Below are 27,431 nucleotides of genomic sequence, written 5' to 3' on the forward strand. Positions count from 1 at the left end.
AGTTGTATATAATCATGCTTTTCAGTTTCTGTGGCCAGTAAGAGGTGACCAAATAACAGCAACCCAAAGATTTGAGTGTTATAAATAGTATTCTCAAAGTACAGTATAGCCAAACTTCAGGTTTGCTCTTCCTCTTAAAGGGCTCTTCACAGAAAAAATGCCCATTTGCTCCATTCTGAAATTGTTTGGTAATGTTCCATTATATAATCATCTCACTGAAGGACAAATGGAGAAATTACACATAAGTGTACAGTTGCATAACACAGCCCCTGTGCTTTCTAAGGACTCTCTGAAGAGCTGCATAGCAACAAATTCTATCCAAATAACTTGACAGTAAAGAAAGGTCTTGTGCTTAAGTCACCAGATTAAAAACTGGAAGAATTAGGTTTTATTCTAAACTGTCACACACTGATCAGCCACACTCTTTTGGATATAATCTCTATTTATTTGTGGGCGAAATTTCTGAGCAGAAAATTTGATTTGGCACTTTCTTCACATGACTGTATTCCATACAGCTAGAGCTACAATCAACTTCAAGCTATCTTCCTATACGTGAGTAGCATAAACCATACGCTTGTTTCAATACCTGTGCTCTTTGTGTTCTAGTAACTGACAGTCTCGGCAGGTCAACTTGTCACAGGTTTCACAATACAACTTCAACTGCTCCTTTTTGTGGTAAGGGCAAAACACAGGTCGCTGACTGGTCACACCAACTGCCTCTGTTGAATAAAGGAAGATGTCAGTCCAGTCTCTTGAAATTATTAAAGATTTGCATTCTCCTGTTTTTCCTTACCATATTCCTCACCTAAATGCTAGAAGTGTGTATCAGGCCACCTAATCAAGAATTTAAGAGCTGTAAGCTCAAACTGCAATGTCTCACTCTTGATCAAGCGTGGAGCTAACACCCTCTCTCATTGAAAAATGTCTAGAACCTATTTTACCATAACTTATTAAGGCCCCACAAAACCATTTACAAAAGGAGTAGCCAGTACTGTTGCAGTTGTGAAAGATGTTGCACAACCACAAGTTCCTTTCTTGAATGGAAATAAGGAGACCACTGACTTAATTCATTGCTTTATCTCCTTTCTCAGTCAAATGGGTGAAAAGAGGTTTGAGGATATCAAGACACAGGCATTCAAAAGTGTAAAAAATTCAGAATATAATAACCAGAAGTTACTCGTGTCCCTTCAGGACCCCATTTTAAATGGGTGAGAGGTCTCACTTCAGATTCTAGTGAGCAAATACCAAAGGGCATGGGAAACACCACCAGATGATAGAAATGAAATCTGTTCTTTAAACAATTTAACCAACAAAGCCTAATTTCTTATGAGTTAGGGTGGACACTGAGTTCATGAGGATTATATGGCCTGTGGTGAAAACTGGCTTTGCACTGCAGCCCATCCTTCACTGTAGATCAATAATGTGTCTTTTCCATACCCATTCATTTACTTATTTTCATGAAATGTGGAAGCAGTTATATTCAGATCTGTGTCCTTCAGTCAAAATTCTTTGAAACTCACCAGCAGACTCAGAGGAGGCCTGAATGCACAGAAAGCATTCCTACCACCTAGTCATGTTCAGTGTAACAGTCAGACACCTTTACGTACTACTTTTGTCCTCTCCTGAAAGTACACTCAGTACTCACTGTTGATTAACCACATCTGAAAGTGGGATACAGAATATAGTGTATATCTCCAAAGCATCATACTGGAAGCTACCCTTTGAGCAATAAAGATTACAGAAGTGAAAGCCCACATTATATATACAATTCACAGGACTAGATAAGGTGGAATGAAAATAAATACATGTATTTATAATAATAATCATTTGTAAAAATAATTTATATATTTACAAGATAAATCACACAAGTCCAAGGGACTCCTTAGAACCAGTAGAATGTTTGTCAGCATCCTATTATGTTTATAATTGTCCTACAATGTCACTAAAACAAAAAGACACAACGGGCATAAACTGAAACAAAATTGGTTCTCAATGAATAAAAGTACAACCTTTTTTACCATGCAAATAGTCAAGATTTCTCAGAGAGGCTGTACTGTACACTATGTCCATCGTTGTTGGTTCTCAAGGACCAAATGGATAAAGCCCTGAACAACCTGATCTGATCTCATAGCTGACTGCTTTAAGCAGAAGGCTGGACTAGGTGATCTCCTGAGGTCCCTTCCAACCTGAATTATCATAGATCCTACTGAGGAAAACACCCCAATAGATAACATACTTCCCTTTAATGTCTAAGGCAAAACATTTCAAACTTAAAATACTTAGCTAAAACATGAATTCTGGCACGCTTTATTGCTAACTGAGGATGCTTTATTATCAGTGTGCTGAAAAAACATAATCTATTAGTGCTCCTTTTGCTGTGTTATACAACAATAAAGTTCATATAAACCATTTGGTAGACCTGTAGAAAAACTAGAGGAGCCGAATGCATAAAGTCTGCAGCTGATCTCTAAAGTCTAGACAATAATTTGCAATCATTCCAGGTGAATGATAAAATCTATGTGTATTCATTGGTTTAAAACACTTTGCATAAAAATCATATGAAATACCAATCTGTAGGGTTTCTTACTAATATGCAGCATATCTGACAGAAAAACATGACAGAAAAACGGCTATCATACCTCCATCCATGACAAAGTCTCCCTTTTCAGTAGCTACATTCTAATGCATCTAACGCTTAAAATAAAGTTTTGTCTTTTGTTAGCTGGATCATTTAAGAGATCCACTTAGATGGAGAGCAGCCAAAGAAACACCAGAATTTGTTCAAATGGTTGCAGCCTTCAGCAATGAAACTGAAACAAGTGACTGGGAGACAGGAAACTATTAAAACATATCCATTACCAACCAGAAGAATAACATAGATCCACTAATTCATATGCACCAAAGAGTTACATCATAATGAATCTGTCCTTTTACATTTACTAGGATTAAGGAATACAATTTTTGAGATTTATCACTTTGAAAAGAAATGTGGTGGCCTAATACAGTTTTCCAATGCAGACACGCATTCTTTGTGAAATTATAAATCAAGCGTGTTACCTGGAGATACTTCCTCTTTCTGTCTTACTGTATGATCCTTTGTGAATTTAACCCTCTGGTGAGCTCTGATGCAGGTCTTGCACAACCATTCTACACATTCCACACAAAAACCATTAGCTTCTGCATTGTCTTCACAGCTTGTGCAGACCTGACATGAGGAAGAAAAGGTAGCTGTTAAAATAAATATGGAATATACATACAAGCTATTGTTCATATAGAATCAGTGCACTTTTACAGTTTTCCAAAAACTGTGAAATGAGTATTGAAAAGTGCCTGAGGCACAAGTGTCCTGATTTCAGCTGGGATAGAGTTAATTTTCCTCCTAGTAGTTGGTATAGTGCTGTGTTTCGGATTTAGCATGAGAATAATGTGATAACACACTGATATTTTAGTTGTGGCTAAGCAGTGTTTATACTCAGTCAAGGACTTTTCAGCTTCCCGTGGTCTGCCAGCGAGGAGGTGCACAAGAAGTTGGGAGGGAGCATACCCAGGACAGCTGACCCAAACTGGCCAAAGGGATATTCCATACCATATGAAGTCATGGGCAGTATATAAGCTGGGGGGAGCTGGCTGGGGGGCAGCGATCGCTGCTCGGGGACTCGCCGGCCATCGGTTGGTGGGTAGAGAGCGGTTGCATCACTTGTCTTTCCTGGGTTTTGTTTCTCTCTGTGGTGGTTTGACCCTGGCTGAATGCCAAGTGCCCACCAAAGCCGCCACTCCTGTAGCCCCCCCCTACTACCGAAACCTTGCCAATGCAAACCCAAGACACTCACTCTCTTTTTGTTGTTCTCCTTTTCATTAGAATTTTTTTTGTTGTTGTTATTATTATTATTACTATATTTCAATCATTAAACTGTTCTTATCTCAACCCATGAGTTTTCTTACTTTTGCCCTTCCGGTTCTCTGCCCCCTCCCACTGCGGGGGTGGGTGGTGAGTGAGCGGCCGTGTGGTGCTTGGTTGCGAACTGGGGTTAAACTATGACATACAGGAACACTATAAATAACTGCATAGAAGTAACTGAATGTGACTTTCAAAGAAAGTGATCGTTTTATCAGTGTTATTCTAAAACCTTTACCTGACATGATAAAAGTCAAACCGTTACTTTCTGCCTGACACTGCATGCCTAGAAGCCATATATTTGCTATATACAATATGCTCTTGTGAAATATTTACTAAAGACAGAACATGATCAGCACTTCTCTGATTTTAGAAGCCTTCCTCAGTTCACACAGAAGCTTTAATTTTAGTTTCTGTTCACCTGCTTAGAGTTTCAGGAAGTACACACAGTACGGAATAACAGGGTTCTTCTCAATAATCTCTGCATCACCACTTAAAGATAGCATTCCAGTTAAGCTTGTCAGTAAAGCTACCCTAGAACAGATTTGCAACCATACATAATAGTTTTCAAACTGTGGCCTGTTAATTCTTGGGGCTCTTTGGACTACACCCAAGAGATCTAGAAAAAAAAAAATTAATTAAGGAAAACAAACCTAATAGCAGACCAAAACCTCTCTGCACAGAGTCAATATACACACAAGAAAAAACTCCTACAGACTCACAATTTGAACAACAGGTTGGAAACTCTGAATGATGGACACCACCACTTCACACGTTCATAACATTATTTCATTTTTAACTCCTCCTTTACAATACCTCTGTAGTCATACCTTCAAGGGGTTTTTCATGGTAAAAATAATGGACATACTTATGCAGATACTTGTTTAGGTAACTATCATCCATTTCTATCAATGTTTAGCGCTGCTACAAACAAAAGCCTCAAGACATTGAAAGAATGCTATATCCTACAGATCCCACTGATAGAATTCTGCTAGCAGGAGCAACAAGAAAATTTTAGATTTAGTTTAGTTTTCAGTTTGATTAAAAAAAAAATCCAACTTCTGCCCCCTCACAAGATAAATAGAGATTAAGTGAAACAGGAAGCAAATATTTATGTCTTTGGCAGATAGATAATATATATGTAGAACTATGTCCCAGTTTCCCTTTCAAGAAATAGGGGGAAATTAGCACAAAACTTGCCTTAGGATACAAAGCAAGTTACTGACAGAACTGGAATTAGAACATAGGAGTTCCAGATTCCCAATGCTGTGCTTATTCTTCTGGAACACGTTGCCTCTCAAAGCAAATATCTTCTGAGAAATGAAGTTACAACGCAAGGGTTGTTGACCCCTCTTGTTGTCACTTGGAGATTGAAGCAGTTCCTTTTCATTAAAGGTGACCTGCAAAGAAGAAAAAATTGGGCTTGTGCCCCTTTTTCTGTTTCTTTACAAAAAGGAGGCCTGAAAGTTTTATTTTTAAAAATCATCTTAATTTTTTTTTTATCTTCTGCTTGGTTTTTCTTTTTCTTCCCCTTCTTCTCTTAACAATAAAAATTCTAGTCCTATCCAGACTAGTTGACCAGGGAGAAATATCAAAGTCAGGACATCATAAAAAAAGTCAAGAAAATGGAAATAAAGCAATTCAAGGGAGTGAATTGTAATCAGGAAATTGAAAATTTTTACTTGCTCTTAACCCTTAATTTCAATGACATTTTCCAAAAAAAGGAAGTACTCTTAAGGACTCAGCACAGCTTCCTGAAAAAAAATTTAGAACAAGCAAGTATCACCGAGGCATTACTTCAACGTTCCATTTTCTCTGGCAGGAACTCCCATGAGAGAAATTCCCTCCCTTCTTCTCTGCCTCCTCAGGTGTGCCAATGCAACCCTCTGTAAAGCTGTGGTGTAAAACCAGATTGATTACATCATTGTAGCCCAAGGATCAGTTACACCACTGCTGACTGGGCAGTGAGCTACTGCAGGATGAGAAAGAAGTTTTCAAATCAATCTTGTTGCCAGAGAGGTATCATCATGCTATGCTCCCAGATACCCAGAGGCATTTTTGCAAATAAGAGATTGGATATTTATTTTTCTAGTGTAAAAAATCCAACAGTGAAAACAAAATAAGCAAAGGAAAAAACAACAACAAAAGTGTTTCAGGCATTCTTTAAGTTAAAGCAGCAAAACAAAGACAAGAAAAATAGAAAAAGGCAGGAACTCAATTTAAAAAAAAAAAAAAAACCCAAACAAACAAACAAAAAAAACCAAACCCACAACAGCCTTTCCAGGTCACCTTTAGCAAACTCAGGCAGATAAACTTGCTATGTGCCAGAGCATTTAAGTAAGTTCAAAGGATTTCAGAAGTTATTCATTCCTCCTAGATTCCAAGATCTATTTTCTTTTTTCAGTATGCTTTAGGTTTTCTCAACTGGTTTGACCTGCTATAGTTGGAATGAGATGAAGATTATGATTCAATAACCAATAACCAGGTGCTGCCAAATGAACTTAAACCCCTCCTTTGTAGTCCAAAAATTCATATACCTACTTTATACTCTTCAAAGCTACCAAGTGGAAGAGAGACAGATTTCTAAAATTTTTCACAGACATCATAACTCATGCTGTCCAAATAGTTGTTATGCCTTCTAGGAAGAAACTAGATTTGCTTCTACCTACTTCTTATTTGAAATATGCATTTTCAGATATAGCTTGGATTTCACTAGAAATCCTAGTTAATAGAATAAGTCATAAAGCCAAAGTACATGGAAGTACAATTACTGCAAATGTTTGCTATACTCGTACAAAACCTAAAACTTACTTCACTCTTATTTTTGTGACGCATACAAGCAGTGCTTTGGTGATTTCAAAGAAAATGCTCCCTAGTTAACCTGTAAGTTTTTAATTGACTTTTCCTTGTAATTATATTTAATTCAGTTACTAGTTTTAGTATTTATAACCCCGGGAAGTGTTCATTAAGCCTTCATTCAAATTTAATAAAAGCTGAAATTACTCAGCATGTTGCAGGTAAGTACTATTTTTTTCTGTTGTAAAAGTGTGTTTATTCACTTAAAAACAGATTTACATGCAAGATTTGAGGTAATAGAGCTGTATTCTCAGCTACTTGTAGCAACTAACCAATCTTCCAATGAAAAATACTTTGAGTATTAAAGAGATTAAATAAGCAAGCAAAGGTTTCTAAGTTTCAAAGGAAGAGAGTAAAGTAGTCCAGAGGAATATTCAGTGTACTAATAATCCAAACTTCACCAGTGTAAATTAGATGCAATGGTTTCCCCTATTAGATCTAAACCCCATCAATCTCTTGGCACATACAAAATCACCAACGAAAGCACCTGGCTTTTGGGACGTTCTTGCCTATATGTAACTCTAAATATGAACCACATGCTGATACCTCAAAATGCATAAACCTTAATCAACATATCCTCCTTTCCCCAACATTCCACTAACAGCTGCCTCTCTTCGAAGCACAACAAAACCATACTATGACTCTTCTTGAGTCTATTACTCACTGCCTTTCAAAGATGTTTTGGCCACGGCTACAGCTTTGATAAGCTATTTAGCATACTAAGTCATCTTTGGAAGAATACATAGTGGCTACTCTGGCACCATACAAAACTAGAGAAATCTTCTGTTCTAAATCATCTTCATTGATCACTCTATTATACCAGTCAGACTTGCTGTCTTAGCATCCAGATCTAGTATCAGATCTAAACTCGTACCTTGTTTTGTTACTACATTCCCAATTTCTCACATAAAGTCCAACTGTTCTTCATTCCTACCACAACATTTAAAACTCTCAGGTCAGTAACTGCTAAAGATACAGAAAGTGTTCTTACTATTAGAAAAATTTTTACACATGTTCTCTTTTGGACACAGAAGCTATGAGAATTAGGACCTAGACTAAAATGCACTACAGGTTCAATATGCTGCAGCAACATTAATGTTATCACTATGAACTTCTCTTCTGGATCAATCTCACACTTCTCATTTTTACATTCATGGTTTTGCAGATGTGTTAAACAATTTTATTCTGTTAAGTTCCTAAATTGCCCTCACTTGTATACCCTTTACTCTTATTCAAATTTAGCATTTGCTTCAGTAACATCTCTTGGGTTTGAAGCTCCTTTCTGCTCACTCTTATGAATCAAGTACAATTCATTTTTATTTTCAAACTTCTCTTCAGCATCCAATAATTTTGCCAAGTCTTTCAATAAATCACAATGTGAAAAAAAAAAAATTATAAAGGATCTGCTCTTTCAAAATATTTATGTCCTAGTTGCCCACAGCCTACAATGATTACTTTCAGGAAGATCACAACTGCATTTCCCGTCAGTCTTTTCTTCTGGAAAGCTTCCTATGCTAATAGCCAGCACAAAATCCTTAATGCTCTCTTTAATGCTAGCCAGGAAAGCCCTTGTGGAATGTATACTCAGGAGTTTTACACTTTCTTTATTTTTACTTCTTTTGCTCCTGAAGTTTTCAGTAGTAACTGCTAGAAAGCACAGCTATGTAAGTAGGATACTGAACTGCCAAAATCAGGCGCAGATAAGGTAAACATGATTTTAGATAGATGGTTGGCACTTTAATGAGTTCCAGTTACTTTTCCCACCCCACAATGCCAGGCTCCATGATATGCTATCCATTCCTACAGTTTTAATTCAATATGCTAAAAAATATTCTAGCATTTCTACCATTTTAAATCTGAGACAACCAAACATTGAATTGGAAAGGGTTTTTTTGCCGTCTCTCTTGAATTGAAATAAACCAGTCCTTCCTGACAACACACATATACAGGCTAGATATGGACCAGTGGTTCTAAGCCAAAACATCACTTGCACAGAACCCACGGCTTGCCTCTAATTCTAATTTCTTAAAACATCCTGCTAAAGCTGTCAAACTATCAAAGCCAAACTAACCACTCAGTAGAAAATTTCTATAAAATAGCCAAAGTTTTTGACAGAATTTGGATGATCTCTGATCCAATATTTTCTGCAAGTCTCAGCATCTTTTCCATTTTAATTCCTCTAATCTGTTGCCTATCTTGCTAGTGGCAATTTTCCTATCTTTTCTCTTTGCTCCTTCAAAGGCAAAACAAGACAGGCCAATTAGAAGGACGTATCATCCTTAAACCTCATAATATTCCCCAACAGGACACTGATCTGTTTAACTATTATTGAGTTAACTTTGCTGTTCCACAACAGACAGCTTTATAGAATGGTGTAGCTTTTTTTATGGTTCCAATGTCAAAGTACAAAGGAATGTCCAAAAAAGCTTCATTATCATACCAAAATAAATCTGTTCAAACAAAACAGAACTGCACATCATTCATTTCCAAGAGGTAAGGTACATGCTCACTTAGCAGGCATCTAACAAAACATCTAGCTCCATTTAAAAAAAAAAGTCAGCAGAAAAGCACATGAATGTACTACTCTGCTGGTTCAGCAAAGTCTGCTGGTTTGCCTTCAACTGCTGCAGAAAGTACAGCAGAGAGTTCAGCCAGGGAACTTAGCTGAAGAACAGACACGCTTTCTGAACTGCAAGCCTGCTGGGGTTTGCTAGGGAGAGAGAGAAACAAATATGGAATGGAAGAGTAAGATAGATGTCTGAGAAGGGAACGTAAGGAAACACAAATGCTTTGAAGAACCTCCCCGAAATCACTCAGCAATGGGTGATTCCAAACCAGCTGCTGAAATATGTGGAATTTCTCTGTATCTCCCTCCGGCAGATCAAGATCAGAAGGTAAACAAAAAAGACATCTCCCTCAATTCCAAGGAAGTGCCTGACTTATCCTGACATCACCGAGTTTGGTGGATACTCCAACTTTTGATACCCTATGACCCATCAAATTTTACATGATTATGGCCAACCTCAAGAATATTTGGAACCCTTCTTGAATTTTCAATTCTTTATTCAAGTCTCAGAGGCCTGAATTCCTCACTTAACTTTCACAGAAAGCAGAAAAAAATACTGGGGGGGTGGGGGTGACACATGACGAATGACAAACCTTTATCACTAAACCCAGGAAAAACGATTCTACTTCTATCATCACTCCCCAAAGCAGTATCTTAGAGGACTTATATAACTAAGCAGAGGTTATGGCACAGGTCCAAAACAATTTCAGGACTGCTTCTGCATAACAAAGTTATTTGTTATCTTGCTTCTCTTCTTAATTTTAAAGTCACTAAAAAAAATTATGATCAAATTTTCAAAGCAACAGGGACTATTCATTTTCTCAATCTTACTGGTAGAATATTGAGAGACTTTGTGTAAATCTCACAACCATCTCCAAAACTCCAATGCTTCCCTGCAACACCCAGGAGGAAAAAACACAAACAAACCAACCCCCTACCCCCACCACCACCACCCCCCGCACACAAAAAAAAAAGCAAATTTCAAACTGTCCTACATTAAGAGAACACTGCTTATACTTCTAGAGACAACCAATTAAATGTCAGTTTCTGGTAAGGTCTATCATTTCTCAGAAATCTAGTTGCAAAATTCCTTAGAAGCTGAACACAGTTTAATGGTTTTTGAGACATAAATTAATTCCTCTTCCTCAGAGATTATGACAACATTTATGCCTCTAATAGTCAGTGAGCTGGTATCACAAACGTGACTGGGTACTTTTCATTTGTTCCTGAGAGACATGCCCATTCATATATGTAAGCACAAATTTCAGCTAAGATTTGAAACAAGCAGACTACACAATGAAGGACCTCTAAGAAGCTGCCCCCAAAACAAATGTATCAAGCGCCACTGACATAGGTCCCTAAAACAGGAAAGCGAAAAAGAGGCATTTTCAAAATAAAAGGAGACCACCATCCAAATATTAGGGGATGAGTTAAAATGCAAGTCACACTGACATAGTAACCTTTTTTTACTATTATGAAGAATGCAGCAACATATAAAGAGGCTGAATTTCTTACAGTAAGTTCCTGGAGTTTAATGAAAAGTTTATGAATAAAGAGATACTTGAGATACTCTCTTACTAGCTAAAAATGAAGATGTGCAATATTTTGATACCAGAGATTGCTAAACTGTGGTCCTACATGGATGTTATTATTATCACTGCTTCCACACTAGTACTTTCTTCCTGAAAAACCATCATAAGGAAAAAAAACCCGCATTAATATTCTTCCAGATAAGCAGGTTTTGGTTTTATGAGATGCCTATTATTTGATTGCAAAAGGAAGAAGAGGCAGCCTACTCAAGAAAAACAAACAAGAAACCCCTACAACATGCCATCTTCCCCAATTAGAAGTGCGAGCCTCTTGCTTGGTAACTGCACTGCAGCTGTTTAGGGCCATGTTTTGTCAGTGCTGAGATAAGAAAAATCGATCTAACTAGATCTAACTTTTCTAATAAGAAAAGTCGATCTAACTAGAGGATTCCATTTTACATCGAGATCTCTTGATGTAGTGTTATTCAGGTCTCTGCTTCAAAGAGTGCTTTAAGTGCCCTGTCCAAAGTACAGAAATTCCCATTCTAATGCCTATTCCTTACTTTTATCTTTTGCTATCACAATGAAATTTTATATCAACAATTAAAAATGGTTTAGAATAAGACAACCACCTTCTTCACATGCATTTTCATCGAGTTTAACTAGCTACCTCATGTGATGACTAAGTACTTGAAGTCTTTTTCTGCATATGAACAGCAAAAAGGCCACACAGCAAGAAGCCAAGGATATGCATACACATCCAAAAGGTGTTAACTTGATTACATGTTAATGCACTTACCTGATTTGATTTCTCTACTGTGCTACTGGGAACCTCTGTGGTATCCTTCACAAAAAAGTTATCTATGATGTGTCTCTCTGCACATTCCTGACCACAAATTGGACAGCGGATAACACCGACTAGGGGGAAAAAAAAAAATCTGATTATGCTTGCACAACTTAAGGTATATCAAACAACTTCAAAGACAGTTTGTAAGGATAAATACTTTGAAAGGATGTTTTAATACTTTCCTGTCAATGAGGTGTGAGTAAAAAGAAGCTCATTCTCATTTATCACTGAAGTAACCTTTACCTGTTATTCCCTGATGACGTATTCTTTCAACCAAGGTCAAGCACCTTTTTGTTTCAATCCTATAAAGAATTTGCCTTAATCTTATAGAAAATTAATTGGTTTTCTCTAAAGGGAATGTATTCCCATTGACAATTTGTTGTTATAGAATGGATTCAAGTAAACATTTATTAGCATGGAGTATTAATTAGTGACACTGAGCGCTATTACATACACACACATGCAAGCCAGCAGTGTGACATGACTGACTTCCAACTATGTCATATGAGAATCTGAAATATAATACATTCAAAATTAATGAGGCAAGTTGTACAGAGGAAGAACGGACCCATATTAATACTGTGACTACCTTCACACTAAGCAAGGGAAAGCAAGCAAGAAAAACATAGGAATAAACAAGCAAGGTCCTCTCCCTCCTCTCCTCTGCAAGACACACTGGGGACAATTTTAAGACAGTAACATACTTAGACTCCTGGTTGAAGAAAGAGCTGAGAACCAATAACTCAAAGGGTTAAACAATTAATAGGTTTCTCAAGAGAATGAAAAGGACAAAGTCAAGTTCAACACTTGGGGTTCACCAGTGAGTAGACTAGACTGAAATGGAAAAGATCTATATAAACATTTTAAAGTAGACACCTTTCCTAGGTGCAGAAAACAGAATGTCTCATTAGCACTGAGGCTTGTTTGTCATCCAAGAAAAGATCTCTAAAATGCTGGGCATTAACATCTTGCTTTAAGAAAATTATCAGAGTGCTTACCACCAAAAAAATAAAACAATTGAAACTAAGTTAGGTTGAAATAATCACTTAGGACACGGAAATCATCATGCAAAGCCTACAGTAGAATAGTCATGTAAGTCCACATTGAGAGACAGATTCTAGACTTACAGCTGCCATTTGAGAGGAGGCATGATTTTAGGGCCTTAAAGAAGATCAGAGGCACCATTTAACCCAATGAATTTAACACCAGTATATAATTCAGCACCTGCATATTTAACTAAACCAGCACAGGCTTAATTCTGTTCCTGTTTCACTTTTACAATAAAATGTAGAAGTACAGAAACTACTAAATATTTCACTTTCTGCAGAAGAACTTAATTCCTTACTGTAAGTGCTTCATACAAATTTTAATTTACTTACAGTAATTTCATAATTTCATAATGTTCTTCCAATACATGCTACAGATTTAACTGGGCAACCCACTATAAAGCAGTTCTCTAATAAAAGTCCACCAGTTTTACTAAATTAGCTCTTCATTCTGGAAATGTAGCCAGCAGTTTTCCACTTGTGTGCAAGGCATTTCACTTTCATCTGAAAGGCTATGATGTTAAGCCTGGTTTTATTGTAATTGCCATTTTGCCAAACTGCATTTCAACACATATTTGTGCAGCTTCCTTTGATATACAAATTCTATATTTTGGCTAAAACCTTTGTAACCTTTTTTTAATACCATCATCATGAAGGATAATTAAGAAACCTAATTCTGGTATGTCAGGTAGTTAGTAGAACTCCAAGTACTGAATTTCTCCTTTTATTAAGCAATCAATTTACCACAGTCAAGAGTGAACAGATCACCTAATACTCAAGCTACATACTTGCTAAAAAAAGACTATATTTTTCAATAGTGCCAATTACAAACCACCCTCTGTTCCCTCGCTGTTCATTCTTGACCCCAAAGCAGCACAGTGCTCTGGGCCAGCACAAGCGACTGAGTCACTCTTTGCATGTGTTTGGGAGCAGGGTATACACAGAGAATGAGACTGGCCAAACTGATTCAGCCAGGGATGTACTTCTCCTGTTCTCCCAAGCTTCACCTTCAGTCCTGGATCTGCTTCACTGACCCAATGCACTACTGCTTATACTGAAGCATGAGAAGCAGCACAAGGATGGGACGGCGCCAACACTGCCACTGAATATTAAACATGGAACCACTGAAACAGATCAGTTGTATTAAACTGAGTTTATAAATTAGCTTGAATCGAAAACATGGCAGGTAAGGAAGGGGCAGGGGACAAGTTAGGAAACGTACTAACAAAACCCAAACATTTCATTTGCATTTTCACCAAAAGAATACTGCCAACTACCTGTTCAAGAGATCGCTTAGAAATTCTAGGCTGAGATGGGAGAAGGAGAAAAGGAAAACTGCCCAAACCTCTCAAAATCCTCTTGAAACTTTTTCTAGAATTCCTTAAGCTGTCCAGCCTTAAGTCAAGGTTTTCTTCTGCAACTGCGTCTGGGTAAGTTTGCTTTTGTTATAATCCTGGATTGATGACTGCTACACAAATCAGTTTTAACCCAGGTTTAATCAACTTCGGAACTGTAGATTTAAGTGAAAATACCTGTATCATGATCTCAACGTAACTGTTATAGCCAGGTTACACTGTTATGCACACAGCTGGCAACATAGGCCTTTTTGGCACATAACATAAGCCACAAATTAGCTACGCAGCATTCTTTTCGGGTCCTTATCTACTATTCTTAATTTATCCAAGGCCCTTTAGGTAATGTACTGAACAATATAAACCATGTGTGGTCTTTTCCTCTCCACTCTCCCAGTGGGAAATGGAAGGTGCAAGCAGAGTGCTTGCTTTCATGCATGTTGCATTTGAAACAAAAGGGTCATGGCAAATAACAGTACCTAACAAATTCCTGCAGGTTCATTTCAGAACTTCAATCTAGCCACCCCAAAGAGACACGCTCACACAGATATGCTGCACATCAGCGCTGGAATGTCTACCCGTGCTCCTTATCAGTAAACAAATAATACAGTGGAGTGCACCGTGTAATCACCACATGGTCCTGCAGAACACAGTGAGAAGCTGGCAGTTCACCAGAACCCAGCTAACTAAGACAGACACTAAGTTACTAGGAAGGAAAAACATGGTTTACGATGAACCCAGAATTCAGAGCTTCCTATGGGAAAACAGGCAGAAAAGGAAAGACAACGACTACTTTGGAATTAAATGGAAAACATGGATAAATACAAAACCAATGTATTCAAAGTTAAAAAAAGAACACCGATTACATTCAAGTAAAGACACATGCTATAATTTTATCTCTGTTTCAACATTAGCATTTCTACTGGCATTATCAGGGTTACCTATCATGATTAAGTACTAAAGTTTTATTTGGAAATAGTAATTTTCAAGTAAATTCTTACTTTGCAATACTAGTTACAGGGTGTAGCTTTTTGCATAAAATGATAAAACTACACATAGGCCAAGCAGTTTTCAGCCATTCATCCAATAAAAATTGTACAGTTGTCAGCCATCATGGATCTGATGGAATTTAAGTCAGTTCACGTTATTTATGTTGCTTACAGCCCAAAATGCATCAACACAACCCTAAGAGCACACACCCATAAAGGCCAGGCTGCAAAGAGTTATAAACAAGAAATATTGGGAACAGGAGCAGGAAAGTTACTGGATTTGTTCAGTATCTGTTTCTGAAGATGACACATAACTCTTAAATATTTTCATGTGCAGAGTCCTCTTTCAGAATCAGATTTAATCCAGTAACATGGTGCATTGGGTTTACATGTCCGGGTTTTGGTAGCCGGGGGGGCAAGGGGGAGCTGCAGAGGTATCCTCTGTGAGAAGACACCAGGGGCTGCCCCATGTCAGACAGAGCCAATCCCAGCCAGCTCCAAGATGGACCCACCGCTGGCCAAGGCTGAACCATCAGCCAAGCTGGTGGTGCCTTTGTGTATGTGTTTAAGAAAGGGTAACAAATACTGTGCAACAGCAGCTGGGAGAAAAATGTGAGAGAAACAGCCCTGCAGACACCCAAGTCAGTGAAGGAGGAGGAGGAGGCGGCGCTCCAGGTGCCAGAGCAGAGATTCCCCTGCAGCCCATGGAGAAGGCCATGGATTGTCCCCCTGCAGCCCATGGAGGACCACATTAGAGCAGACATCCACACTGCAGCCTGTGGAGGACCCCATGCTGCAGCAGGTGGATGTGTCCTGAAGGAAGCTGCAGTCTGTGGAAAGCCCACACCAGGGCAGGTTCCTGGCAGGAGCTGCATCCCATGGAGAGGTACCCATGCAGGAGCAGGTCTGCTAGCAGGAACTGTGACCTGTGGGAGACCCACACTGGAACAGCCTGTTCCTGAAGGACTCTACCCCATGGAGGGGACCCACATTGGAGTAAGTCTTGAAGGACTGCATCCCATGGGAGGTACCCCACACTGGAGCAGGGAACAAGTGGGTGGAGGATGGAGCAGCAGAGAGAAACTGTTACGAACTGACCACAACCCCCATTCCCACTCCACTGCTCAAGGAGAAGAGGAGGTAAAGTCAGGAATGAAGGGAGTGAAGTCGAAGAGGGGTGTGGGGGGAAGGGTTTAGGTTTGTTTGGTTTTGGGGTTTGGGGTTTTTTCCATGTTTCTCACCACCCAAATCTATTTAATTGGTAATAAATTAATCTTCCTCACCTTGAATCTGTTTTGCCCATGTTGGTAATTGATAAACAATCTCCCTGTCTTTATCTGTCCTGTTGAGGGGGAGGACAGAGAGGAGCTTGGTGGGTGTCTGGCAGCCAGCCAAGGTTAACCCACCACACATAGGTCTTAGGGGTTCTCAGGGGTTCTTTGTTTGGTTTTGAGGTTTTGCTTGTGTTTTTAAAGCTAAATGCTTTAAATTAGAATTCTTTCTCAGTTGATGGAAGAGTGAAGTGGATCTGAAAGAGATGCTGGTTTGTATGTAACTGTGCAGGTTTTATATGGAAAAGACAGTGCTCTGTCATGCTTGTCAGTTCACGGAGTTTCTGGACAACGCTCTTAAGTCATATGTGTTGGTGTTAGGTAGTCCTGCGAGCACCAGGGAGTTGGACTCAATGATCCCTATAGGTCCCTTCCAACTTGAGATATTCCAAGATTCTATGATACAACCTTAGAGAGATGTGGAGAATACATAACCTCATGCCAATTACAAAATCTGTACCACATTGCAGGTCTAATGCAACCACAAAGGTCGTATGCTTCTTCCTTTTCCTAAGTAAAAAGGACTTGGAAGAGTACTGAGACAGTGCTATTGTCCTCAAACTAGTCTACTAGATGACACCATATACTACAGTAGCTTAAGAGAAATTTTATTTAAAAGACAGAAGGAAAACTCAGACAGATGCATGCTAAAGTCTTTTGGTATCAACAATAAAAATGGAAACAGTGTACAATAAATATCAACATATTAATGACTTGACAGTTTTAATAGATTATTCCTACTATCTCAAATCATATTATAAATAATATATTTTGTAGGTACAGTGATGATTTGATAAAGGAATCACAGACACTGTTTGAAACCCTTTTTACTTCATCCAGTTTTCCAGTACAAAGGCTTAATTCAGACCATGGACAAGTATCCCCTCCTAGGTCCCGCAGTAGTAACAAAACACAACACTGCACATTCAAGGATTACTGCTCTCCCCAGCCTACTAGTAGACCTGATAGAAGACTTTGACTTCTTTTGGTGCATAGAGTCAGGTTGGTTTAAAGCCATAACTGACAAATAGTATAAAGACAGATGTCTGAAGCAAACATAGGAGCACACACACAAGGTTTTTGCTAACAAGCCAACAGGTGCTGTAGCAAGCAATTAACTCTAACTTTTTTGAACAATCAAAAGGACAAGGATATTTTCCAAAGACATTTCTGCTTGTATTTCATCAGAGTTACAAAAACATACCGGAAGAAATAATGCAATACAAAGGCAAGTTAATGTAGCCCCAGCATTTTCTTACTACATTCCATGTATGTATTCATTTTTAAATGTTCATTGTTACAACTTTTTCCCCTCATAAACATTTAATTACATTTTAAACTGTTCCTTAAGCACGCATAGAATGCAATTCCTAAATTAACCTCTGAATTAACATTTCCTCCATCAAGTCTCTCTGCAAGACACTCTCCTAGTGCTACAATGAATCAAGCATGGTTTTTTTTTTAGCATTAAGGTTTGGAAGCAATTGTGCAATAGCTTTCTAACCATGCTTAATCTTATTGCCAACACTTCCTTCCTCTTGTTTCAAGACACCTGCTTCCTGAATTGTGCCGCAATTTACTTCAGTGCTTTCAAGGCTTGGAACCCTAGCTATTATGCTATGGTCTGTTCAAGACAATTAAAATTCTGAGTAGCAAGATATTAAAAGCCATTTAGTTGATTTCCTTATATAAATTGGTAAGGAAAATAATTCATCCTCTAGTAAAACTATAGGAGAAGCATACTATATCATCAAAAAAAGAACTACATTAGTGCTTTAAAGGAAAAAAAAAATCCCTAAACTATTTTGCTGTTCATTCCTCCCCTTCCCCCCAAATACCCACAGTTTTGATAAAAGGAATGAAGGCAAAAGAGAAGAAAAATCTGGAAAGCTGCAGTACAGAACATTATTAACCCACACACTGTGGGATAATGTAATGAAATTTCACTAACCCAAAAATTATTTCTGCAATTGGTATTTGCTATACCAAGTATATATTCTTCAAATACATTACCAAGTCAGCCCAAACCTATATTTCCAGAAAAGACAAAAAACCAGTATCTTTAAATAAACATTGTCAGAGCAATTATAATGCAGAAGCATCAGAAACAGCATCAGATTCAGCTTAGCATTTTGGCTAATGCTGTTCAGGTTAAGTACATTCCTGGATGGTGAGGCTCTACTGTTTATGGTGAGGCTCTACTGTTTATCCTGATTAAATTGGGGGTAAGGGGGACCTCTAATTCCACATTAATATTCTGATGCTCAAGTAATTCTTGACCCAATCAGCTCTAAAGAGCTTTGAGATATTTGTGTGTGAATTGAACAATATAGTTAGGAGGCTTCCAAGACCAAGTTATTTTTTAGTGAACAAACTAATTTTCCTTCCTGAAGATTCTCTAAAAGAAGACTTCCTATGATAGCAAACTGCCAGAAATAAAGAGATGACACTTGCTATTTTTAATGTCATTTCCTTTCAGAATGCCTGATGTTGCACTACACTCTAGAGACAGAGGAAATATTTGAGAAAAACAGATCTAGTATTACTTAGAAGAATAAACAAGTTGAGATCAAACTACCTTTCCTATTCCTCCTTAGAGTGTGGGGGGATGGGGAACTGGGCAAGGGTGACCTTCTACTTTCCTAAAATTGCCTGAAGTAGCATCACCTTCATCCTGAAGTTTAAAGGAAACAAACACCAAAGAGGATCCAGCGGCAACTCCAGCACACCAGAGCAGCTACACGAGTAGTTAAGCAGGGGCCTTCAGCCAGTTGTTCCATTTTTGACTGGACTTACCCTTCCCCGATTGCCAGTTTGTTTCAAACCCTGTGTTTCCTTCTCAACCTTCTGTCAAGCTTCAGTCAGTTACCAGCTGATTTGCCATCCTTCCTTCCAATTTGGAATATTCACTCCTACAGAATCTCATTTTCTCTAGTGGTAACAAGAAAACAGTTTTCTGGTTCTAACCATTATCTGCATTATTCATATCAAATGCAATCTACTGCTTCTAACCCTGTAGTGCCCATTACAATGGGGCAAATGCAGGGGGGAAGAGAACCAAGAAAACCCCACAGGATTCATCTGTAAAATAATTGAAAATTTCAATGTGTTTGTGTCTGAAGCACTGCAAGGCTTAGTGGATATGAACCAAAAAAAGAAAAAACATCTGAGAAGTAGAGAGCACAAAAAACCCCCACGTGTTGTTAGAAATAGGTAAGGTTCCTCTGTAGTCTTAGCACTTACTGAATCTTCAAAAGGGCAACACTGCAAGGGATAAGATAACACATATTGGAATGCCTTTCACCAAGAACAGTCCCATTTTACATGGGCTTAAATTTTCAAATTTAAGAATCCTAACAAGAATTGCATCATTTGCTCTCTTTTCATAACCTATTATCACATAAGCATCTTCATTGAAAAGGTATAAACCAAAGAAAGCCATTGTCTATCAAGAAGGAAGAGAGGCTTGAAACTGTTTCTCCTCCTGTCTCTATGCACTGATGCAAGCTGAGGGAGAACCTAAATCTAGGTAGGCAGTCCGCTAAGCTTTGAGAGTAGGTAAGTATTTCCAATGTGTCAATTTGTAACTGTTAGTGTCTAACGTGAAATCAATGCAGGAAGTAAGATTTTAAGAGCATGCTTACCTGTTTGTTCTTGCTCAGAAGAATGAAGTTCAAGTGCCAGGGTTTATTTTTGTCAAAATAATCCTGTAAGATTTTTTTTTTTTTTAAATGGAACAAGCATTTCCAAAGTGCTCCAGTGGGCAGATGAAAACATATTACTTAACTTGGGAGGAGCTCCATAATCACCATCATGATTATCATGAGGATGGTAAGTGCTAAGATGCCACATTTTCATCTACTCCTTTGTGCTAGGATAGTTGTTCATGCAGCTGTATAGTGAACTGGATCAAGAGCATGCGGCTTTTGCGTAGGAGGAGTATATGGGAAGACCTCCACCCTTTTTAGCCAGCAGCATCCATTCATATAAAAATCAAGCAGCTGTGAAACCTTACATTCAGACTTTGCTTGAACCAGGCCCGGATACCACACTACTAAAAAAAGTAACAAAGCTGGCTCCCTTGCCCTTTCATTCCTATCCCATGCCAACACAAAGATTTATGCTGCCATACAAAGAGCCGTATTAGGGAATACGTGGATTAAATGGGGTTGTGCTAGGAGACAAGAGTTAGTTTCCACTGTAACAGTTTTCACTGGCTACAGGCTCACAATGTGTATGCCTCTTCGAGGAATGCTAGCCTGCATTTTAGACAAGTAGGGGAAACCACGGCACATTCTTACTCTTCTTCACAAGTTACACACAGCATCCACAGCAATGCCATCTCAAGCCATTCAGCAGAATGGATTTACGGCATATACTGCATTATTTCCAACTCAGTTCTCAATTTCCTGGGAGTACATTCCAGACTACTGAAGCATCCTGACACAATAGGAGGAGACTGCTCTGGTCTGCCCCAGTTTCAGCTCATTTGCGTCTTCACTGTAGCGAACAGTCACAATACAAAGCCAATTTAATAAAGCCACTGGATAATCATTTGTAGATCCAAAAGGGGATTTTTGTTTGTAGATGCAAAGTGTTTTACTAAAAAAGGAGGGCTTAAGGGTTCCCTTTCTTCAATACAGATCAGTCAAAAAAATACTAGTGTTGTGAAAGGGAGCTATCTTTCTTAAATAGAGTGCTTGGAAGCAACCAGTAACTAATTTTCCCTAAAATGGCATAGTCATTACAGAATAAATTAATTAGGCTTGTGTAAGGCAATTTTCCTCAATTTTGCAGGAGTCTTGTTTGAAATTTTAACTATACAGATTTCAGAAGAGAAAATACTAACAGCGAGTCGCACATACAGTTAAAATTTTTAGAAAATGGGCAGGCTAGTTAACATTAATAGAAGGTACATTGGAGACTGAAGACTGTGCCAGCTACAAGATTTTTAGCATAACTACACAGAAATTTAGGGCATTTCAATTGTGACCTACAGAATCTTTTCTCCTCTCGCTGTGTATATAGACACCATTAATATTTGCAAGGTTTTTCATTAAAATGCACAGGGTTGAGGGTAAACTGGTTATATTTACGCAGGTCATGTTTTTTCTGTTAAAAACAAACACTTAGAAAACTTAATTCGAGAGACGATATCATATGCAATAACATCTGAATCAATTTTAAAAATAATTACTGCTTTCCTCTTGTTTCTCATTAAACCAATACTGGTGCTGCAAATTTGGCAACTTCTTCAAACCAGTTTGTTCCAGAAAAAGCTGCTCCTATCTAGTTCTGACAGCCTGCTGCTGCTAGTGGAGGGGAGATAGGTTAAACCAACAAGCAAGCACATCCCAAGGGGAAACTGGTACCTACTGCCAAAATATAAACATTCAAAGCAACCACAAATCTAACAGATAAGTTTATTAAAATCTGAATGCTTTATTTACCACCCTTTAAAATGTAAATAGATGAAAAACAGACAAAGACTACTAGCTATAATCCCCCCTCTGGAAGAGTGTTACAGGCCAGTTTTTATGCTGCAGTGCATTGACTTTCTTGGAAAGCACTGCAGAGCTGAATTAAAATATTTCAGCTGCTCTGTGAAATGGCTCATTGTTTTTGCTATACATGCCCAATCTTCAAACACTTCAAATATCACCTATTAGACTTCATAAATTGTAAATTTTGCAAGGGCTGACTCTCTCCCCAGCCACTTCTGAATACCTTAAGAAATTCTGAAGAGAGACTTTATGTTCACATCCAAGGCCGTCCAATGCATTTCCTTCAACAACACAATTATAAGAAGTGTCATAATGGTAACAAAGGGAAATACTGCTACTGTGGGATAGACAATATTTAAGTACAAGATGATAAATAAAAAACCTCACTGCCTTGCAATGATTGTGCTTGAATGATGATGCAGAAGCTGCCAACAATTATGCCAATTGTCACTGCTGACTGTGATGAGCATTTCTTTCATCAAAATGAAAATGCATTCTTTCAAGTCCTGAAACTGTCAAGTATTTCCAACTTATATGTAATGAATTCAAGCATACAAGATGCAAGGATTTTTAATATTCAGTGACATTCTTACATCATTTTCTCTGAGCAGCCTAGTATTTAATTTTTCAAGTTGCTAACATTTTCATAGTGGGTTTAATGCTGTCTAGATTCATACATTCTACCGAAATACCATTTTGCAGACACTCTAGCTTCCTGTCAATAGTGCTCAAGTCCACTGTATCCATGGGCTTCTAGAGCAAGGAAATTAATACCTTCTCCCTGAACAGCAACATGTTAGCATGTTGTTATTACTATTTAAATAAGATCACTGGGGTAAAAAATTTCTGTTGCCAGAAATTGCAGTAGGGAGATGGACCCTGCCTTAGAGTTGCGAGAACAACAAAGCTAGCAGTCATTTCTTTGTAGCAAGAAATTCCATAGTCTGGTCTTCACCTTTTAGAGTTCTCATATACTACCAGCTGACAGTTCAGTAGTTGCAGTACAAGGCATCTATTGCCAGAAATGATAGTTATAAAAAAAAACCAGGTAAGCAGATTATCATTTGGGCTGTTGGAGCCAGTCACAAGCCAAAGAACCAAGCCTTTCTGGAAGACACTGAAGGAGCTGGTTCTTTTCAACCCTTTGTTGAAAAGATGAAAACTATACTCCAACATGTGACACTCTTCACTGTTTCACCCACTTCTTCTGTTTAGCCCCAGATACCATAATGTTCCTGTCAACACTGAGCAGATGTGAAGGTGAAAAAAGCCTTGAAAAATAACTTCTAAGAATCTGAACCACATTAAGAGAACCAAGTTGGAAGCAGTAGTGGGAACAACAGTAGGTAACAGGTTTTAGTCAGAGTATTTCAGGAGAAATGTCATCCAAAACAGGAATGCTAATGCAATTCAAGGCCTTTGGCTAGCTCATGTTACTCCCTCTCTTCTTCAAGTGCTCAGATGCACCCTTGCAATCTGTTCTTTCACAAGTCTCCTCTCATTCTCAAAATGATCACCGCTCAATAACTGGAAACTACCTATCAGGACTTGGGAAACTAGTCTCTTGGCCCTCATTTTTCAAGCCACTAGCCTCATAGGAGCCATTCAGGTGCCTAAACAGACATACCTAATTTGAGGAGGATATCCTGCCTGGCTTCCAGCTACTATTCCAGATGGAAATAGGTCTCCTGTGGATTGTGCAGTACATCTGCCAGCCCTTTTTTGGGTATCACAGGCATGCCAGGAACTCAGAAGTGGCAGAAGATATCCCAGTTTGGACAGTGAATCTACTCCACATATCTTTACTATGGTGATTTCAAATTCCTGGTAGAAAAATACAACTGAGAGGCACACAGAAGATCTCTTATGTAGCACCCAGACAAACTGCAGTCTGTAGCTCCAAAGCATAACTTGGTTAAAATTGCCTAAGTATCAATATTCAAAGCCATCAACTTGTTAAATGCAGTGTTTGCTGCATCCATCTGTATTCTCCTATATAAGATATGTACTTTGAAGTTCTCCTCAAGGACAGACTTATAGTTCAGAAGTCATCAATCTCTTATGTTTCCTTCAAATAATCTCAGAATATAAATTACAGTGATGTAACAAATATAATGGAAGACTCCAACTTTATCCGTAAATTGTATATGCAGAGAATGGATGTTCAAAAGTAGAAATAGAAGCAATATGTTAATTTAGAATAATAGGTTCTGCCTTTGTTTATGTTATTTTGGTTTGTGAAGGGGTGGAGAGAAGAAAAAGAAAGGGCAGGCTGATACTAAGAAAATAGATTTTTTTGCTAATTAGAATTATAGAATCACTTAGGTTGGAAAGGGCCTTTAAGATCATCGCATTCAACGGTAAACCTAACACTGCCAAGTCCACTACTAAACCATGTCCCTAGGCACCACGTCTACATGTCTTTTAAATACTTCCAGGGATGGTGACTCAACCACTTCCCTGGGCAGCCTGTTCCAATGCTTGACAACCTTTTTGGTGAAGAAATTTTTCCTAGTATCCAATCTAAACCTCTCCTAGCACAACCTGAGGCCATTTCCTCTTGTCCTATTGCTTGTTGGGAGAGGAGACCGACACCCACCTCACTACAACCTCCTTTCAGGTAGCTGTAGAGAGCAATAAGGTCTCCCCTGAGCCTCCTCTTCTCCAGACTAAACAACCCCAGTTCCCTCAGCCGCTCCTCATAAGACTTGCTCTCTAGACCCTTCACCAGCTTCGTTGCTCTTCTCTGGACATTGCTCTTTGTAGTAGCTAGATCCCCAACAGTGAGAAACAGGAATTTAATACATATTTATTGATAAATTCTGAATACTTATAAAGGTACACTTTAATCTGTGCTGAAATTAAATCTGTTATATAACAAACACTTTCATTATTAACCTGGTAATATTTATGGATTTCTAGATTTTTTTGTTGTTGTTTTTTAAAAACTTGCTGTTGGCAGGGACAGAGACAATGAAAGACACAAACAATATTTGATGAAAATTCCCACTCTAGTAAATCTAGTCAATAAGACAAAAAAATAAAGCTACTTCTTACTTCCTGCAGTTTCCATCAGATAGGTCTGAGTGCTCTACAAGACATTATTATTGGAATAAAAAAAGATTGAAGCCACTTAATTTGAGCAAAACAACCCAAAGATTCCCAAATCCAGACTATTCTGACTACTTGTTATATTCAAAAGGTGTTCAATACTAAAGCTTGTCACATGCAGAATTTTTACTTTACATAAAAAAGTAACTCTTAATGGCAGCACAGAAATAATACTGATTTACTATGCTGAAGTGACTCCATGAAGTTAAACTTTGCGCTTGAAAGATGGATAAAGTCTCTTTGCAGTGTTGCCAAATTTTAATACCTTGGGTGGGATTCATCTAAGTGTTGATTTACATGAAATTCCCTTCATAGTCAATGCAGACCTAGTTAATATAGTTAGGTCATGAGTTGTCTCATCCTTAAAGCAGATGTCTACAGATGAATCATACCTTACAAACATCCACTTCTTTCCAGTAACTACACTAACACTCTTATCCACTATTGGGCACCCAGTTCAATTGCAAGAATCCCTCCATCATTCTAAACCCAGTAATTAGAGAGGAGAATACCCTCCAAGTTATCTGCAAGTTACAAGCATAGCACTTTTGAGTGTAGATGTACAGGAATAAAAAGCCAACTCACTTTATATTCCTCTGTTACATGCGCCCAGTATCCCACAGTACTACTGTTCAAAAAGCAAGGTGACCAGCTTTTCCCAGTTCCCACATAACTTTAAGACTACAAAGCCGGATCAATATATGCATTGTGAGATCCACACAGACTATACAGCCTCCAAGAACCAGCATTAAGAAGCAGCATTGTTCCTTTTACTCTGACAATGCATTAATATGAAAATTACAGAATGTAACTAATAAAATGTATTCCTTCTGGGTTGAAGAGATGCACTGATTGATCAAGTAAGAACAGTGATTTCAAATAACTGCCCTACATCTCTCAGAAAACAGCAGGTTACAGAGGCAGCAGTAATACTATTTGTGTTCCCATTACGTATCTCCTGATATTATCTCTTGCTGTAATCTGCAGCAGATAACTGAACCATGAGCTAGACCCTGTTGGCTGATGTGAACATCCACTGAAGAAATCTAGTCTTCCTACAGTTTCCTCCATTTTCCGAAAACCAGAGAAGAGCTCCTTCAAAGGCATATTCCCAGCATGTACTGTAGTAAGAATGAAGCTTAGGGAAATGACTCTTCTACCAAAACTGTTCTTCATAAGTGCCATTTACCTGTCCTTTAGATCCACTTGATGTATTTCCACCTTCTTGTACCATACTGCCTGAAAGGATTGATCTACATTAGTTTAGACAATAAAGTTCTGGAAACATTACACTTTGCCTCCAATGCCAGTCTGGGAATGATCTAGGATTGTAATTCTACTCCTATTTCATTTTTTAAGGAATGTTCACAAGGGTTTAACCATGGCATTGTGGTTCTTTAATCTCCCTGGCTGGCAAAATGACAAATGAAAAAGAAAAAAAACAACCAACCACAACTTTAAGGCTATTTTGGCAAAACTTTGAATCCAGACATCCTGCAGCTCATAGCACCTATACTATATCGTCAATAATTTAAATCAGTCAAAAGGCAGCCAAAGAAAACCTTATTAAATCTGATCTCATCGCTATGGACCTGGGAGCTGGGAAAAAGAAAAAAACCCACACAACAAATACAAATACAATCAGATGAGAACACAATACAATAATACTGTTGCTAAATGGACTTTAAAAGGATGCAAGATTAGCATTTAGCTTCTTAACGAATTCAGACTACATTCAGCTCTTGCACAAAGGATGGAACAGAGGGAAGGCAACTGTCAGTTCAATCCATTTGGGATGCCCTTATATAAAGTCATCTTCATTTTGCTGTAACAGCTTCTAGAATGATTATTTTGAGAAGAGATCTTTGGCCCCATTGAGTTCAAGAAGCAGTAATAATCTAGAAGACATACGAGCTACCATAAACCATGGGTTTGCTTCTAAGTTGTATCTGGTTCCAGTTATAAGGCCATCTCTAATAAGAAAAAGGCAACAGAGGACCATCTCCCAGTCTGCAGTTAAACCTGCTCAGTCCATCAAGATACACAGAATTTTACTGACGGTGCCAGTCCCAACAGTTTATACAACAAATACTTATTTATCAAGTGGTAAGAGCAATTCTTGCAGGTTGTTCTTATGATCCAGATAAGAGTTAAGACAAATGTAAAATAAGACCCTACCGCTAGGTTTTTTTTTGTTTAATCTTCACTGCTAGATGTGGGAAGACCACAGGCTCTCCCATACATTCCATCCCAGGCTCTTCTGAACACTCCTTCACAATATTGGACTCTGCCTTTGCTATGAAGCAGGGAACAACTATTCTATTTTACAGCTTGGAGTGTAATAAATACTTGAAGAAAGGGCTGCTAGCATCTCTGGACTCACATTCAGGCAGACTATGGGAGGC

The 27,431-nt window shown here is 38.3% G+C and overlaps 1 protein-coding gene across 1 annotated transcript in view; it reads right to left on the reverse strand.

The window, feature by feature from the left end:
* The window catches only part of TRIM24 (tripartite motif containing 24), a 65,224-nt gene that overhangs the window by 27,229 nt on the left and 10,564 nt on the right, over nucleotides 1-27,431 (reverse strand). Inside the window, exons 2-4 of the mRNA XM_075716018.1 lie at nucleotides 11,646-11,764; nucleotides 3,058-3,205; nucleotides 587-719 (exon numbers count right to left, since the gene is read on the reverse strand). Coding sequence (XP_075572133.1) covers nucleotides 587-719; nucleotides 3,058-3,205; nucleotides 11,646-11,764 — 400 coding nt within the window. The remainder of the gene's footprint in view (nucleotides 1-586; nucleotides 720-3,057; nucleotides 3,206-11,645; nucleotides 11,765-27,431) is intronic.

This window comes from Pelecanus crispus, chromosome 1 (assembly GCF_030463565.1).
Source record: "Pelecanus crispus isolate bPelCri1 chromosome 1, bPelCri1.pri, whole genome shotgun sequence".
NCBI lineage: Eukaryota > Metazoa > Chordata > Aves > Pelecaniformes > Pelecanidae > Pelecanus > Pelecanus crispus.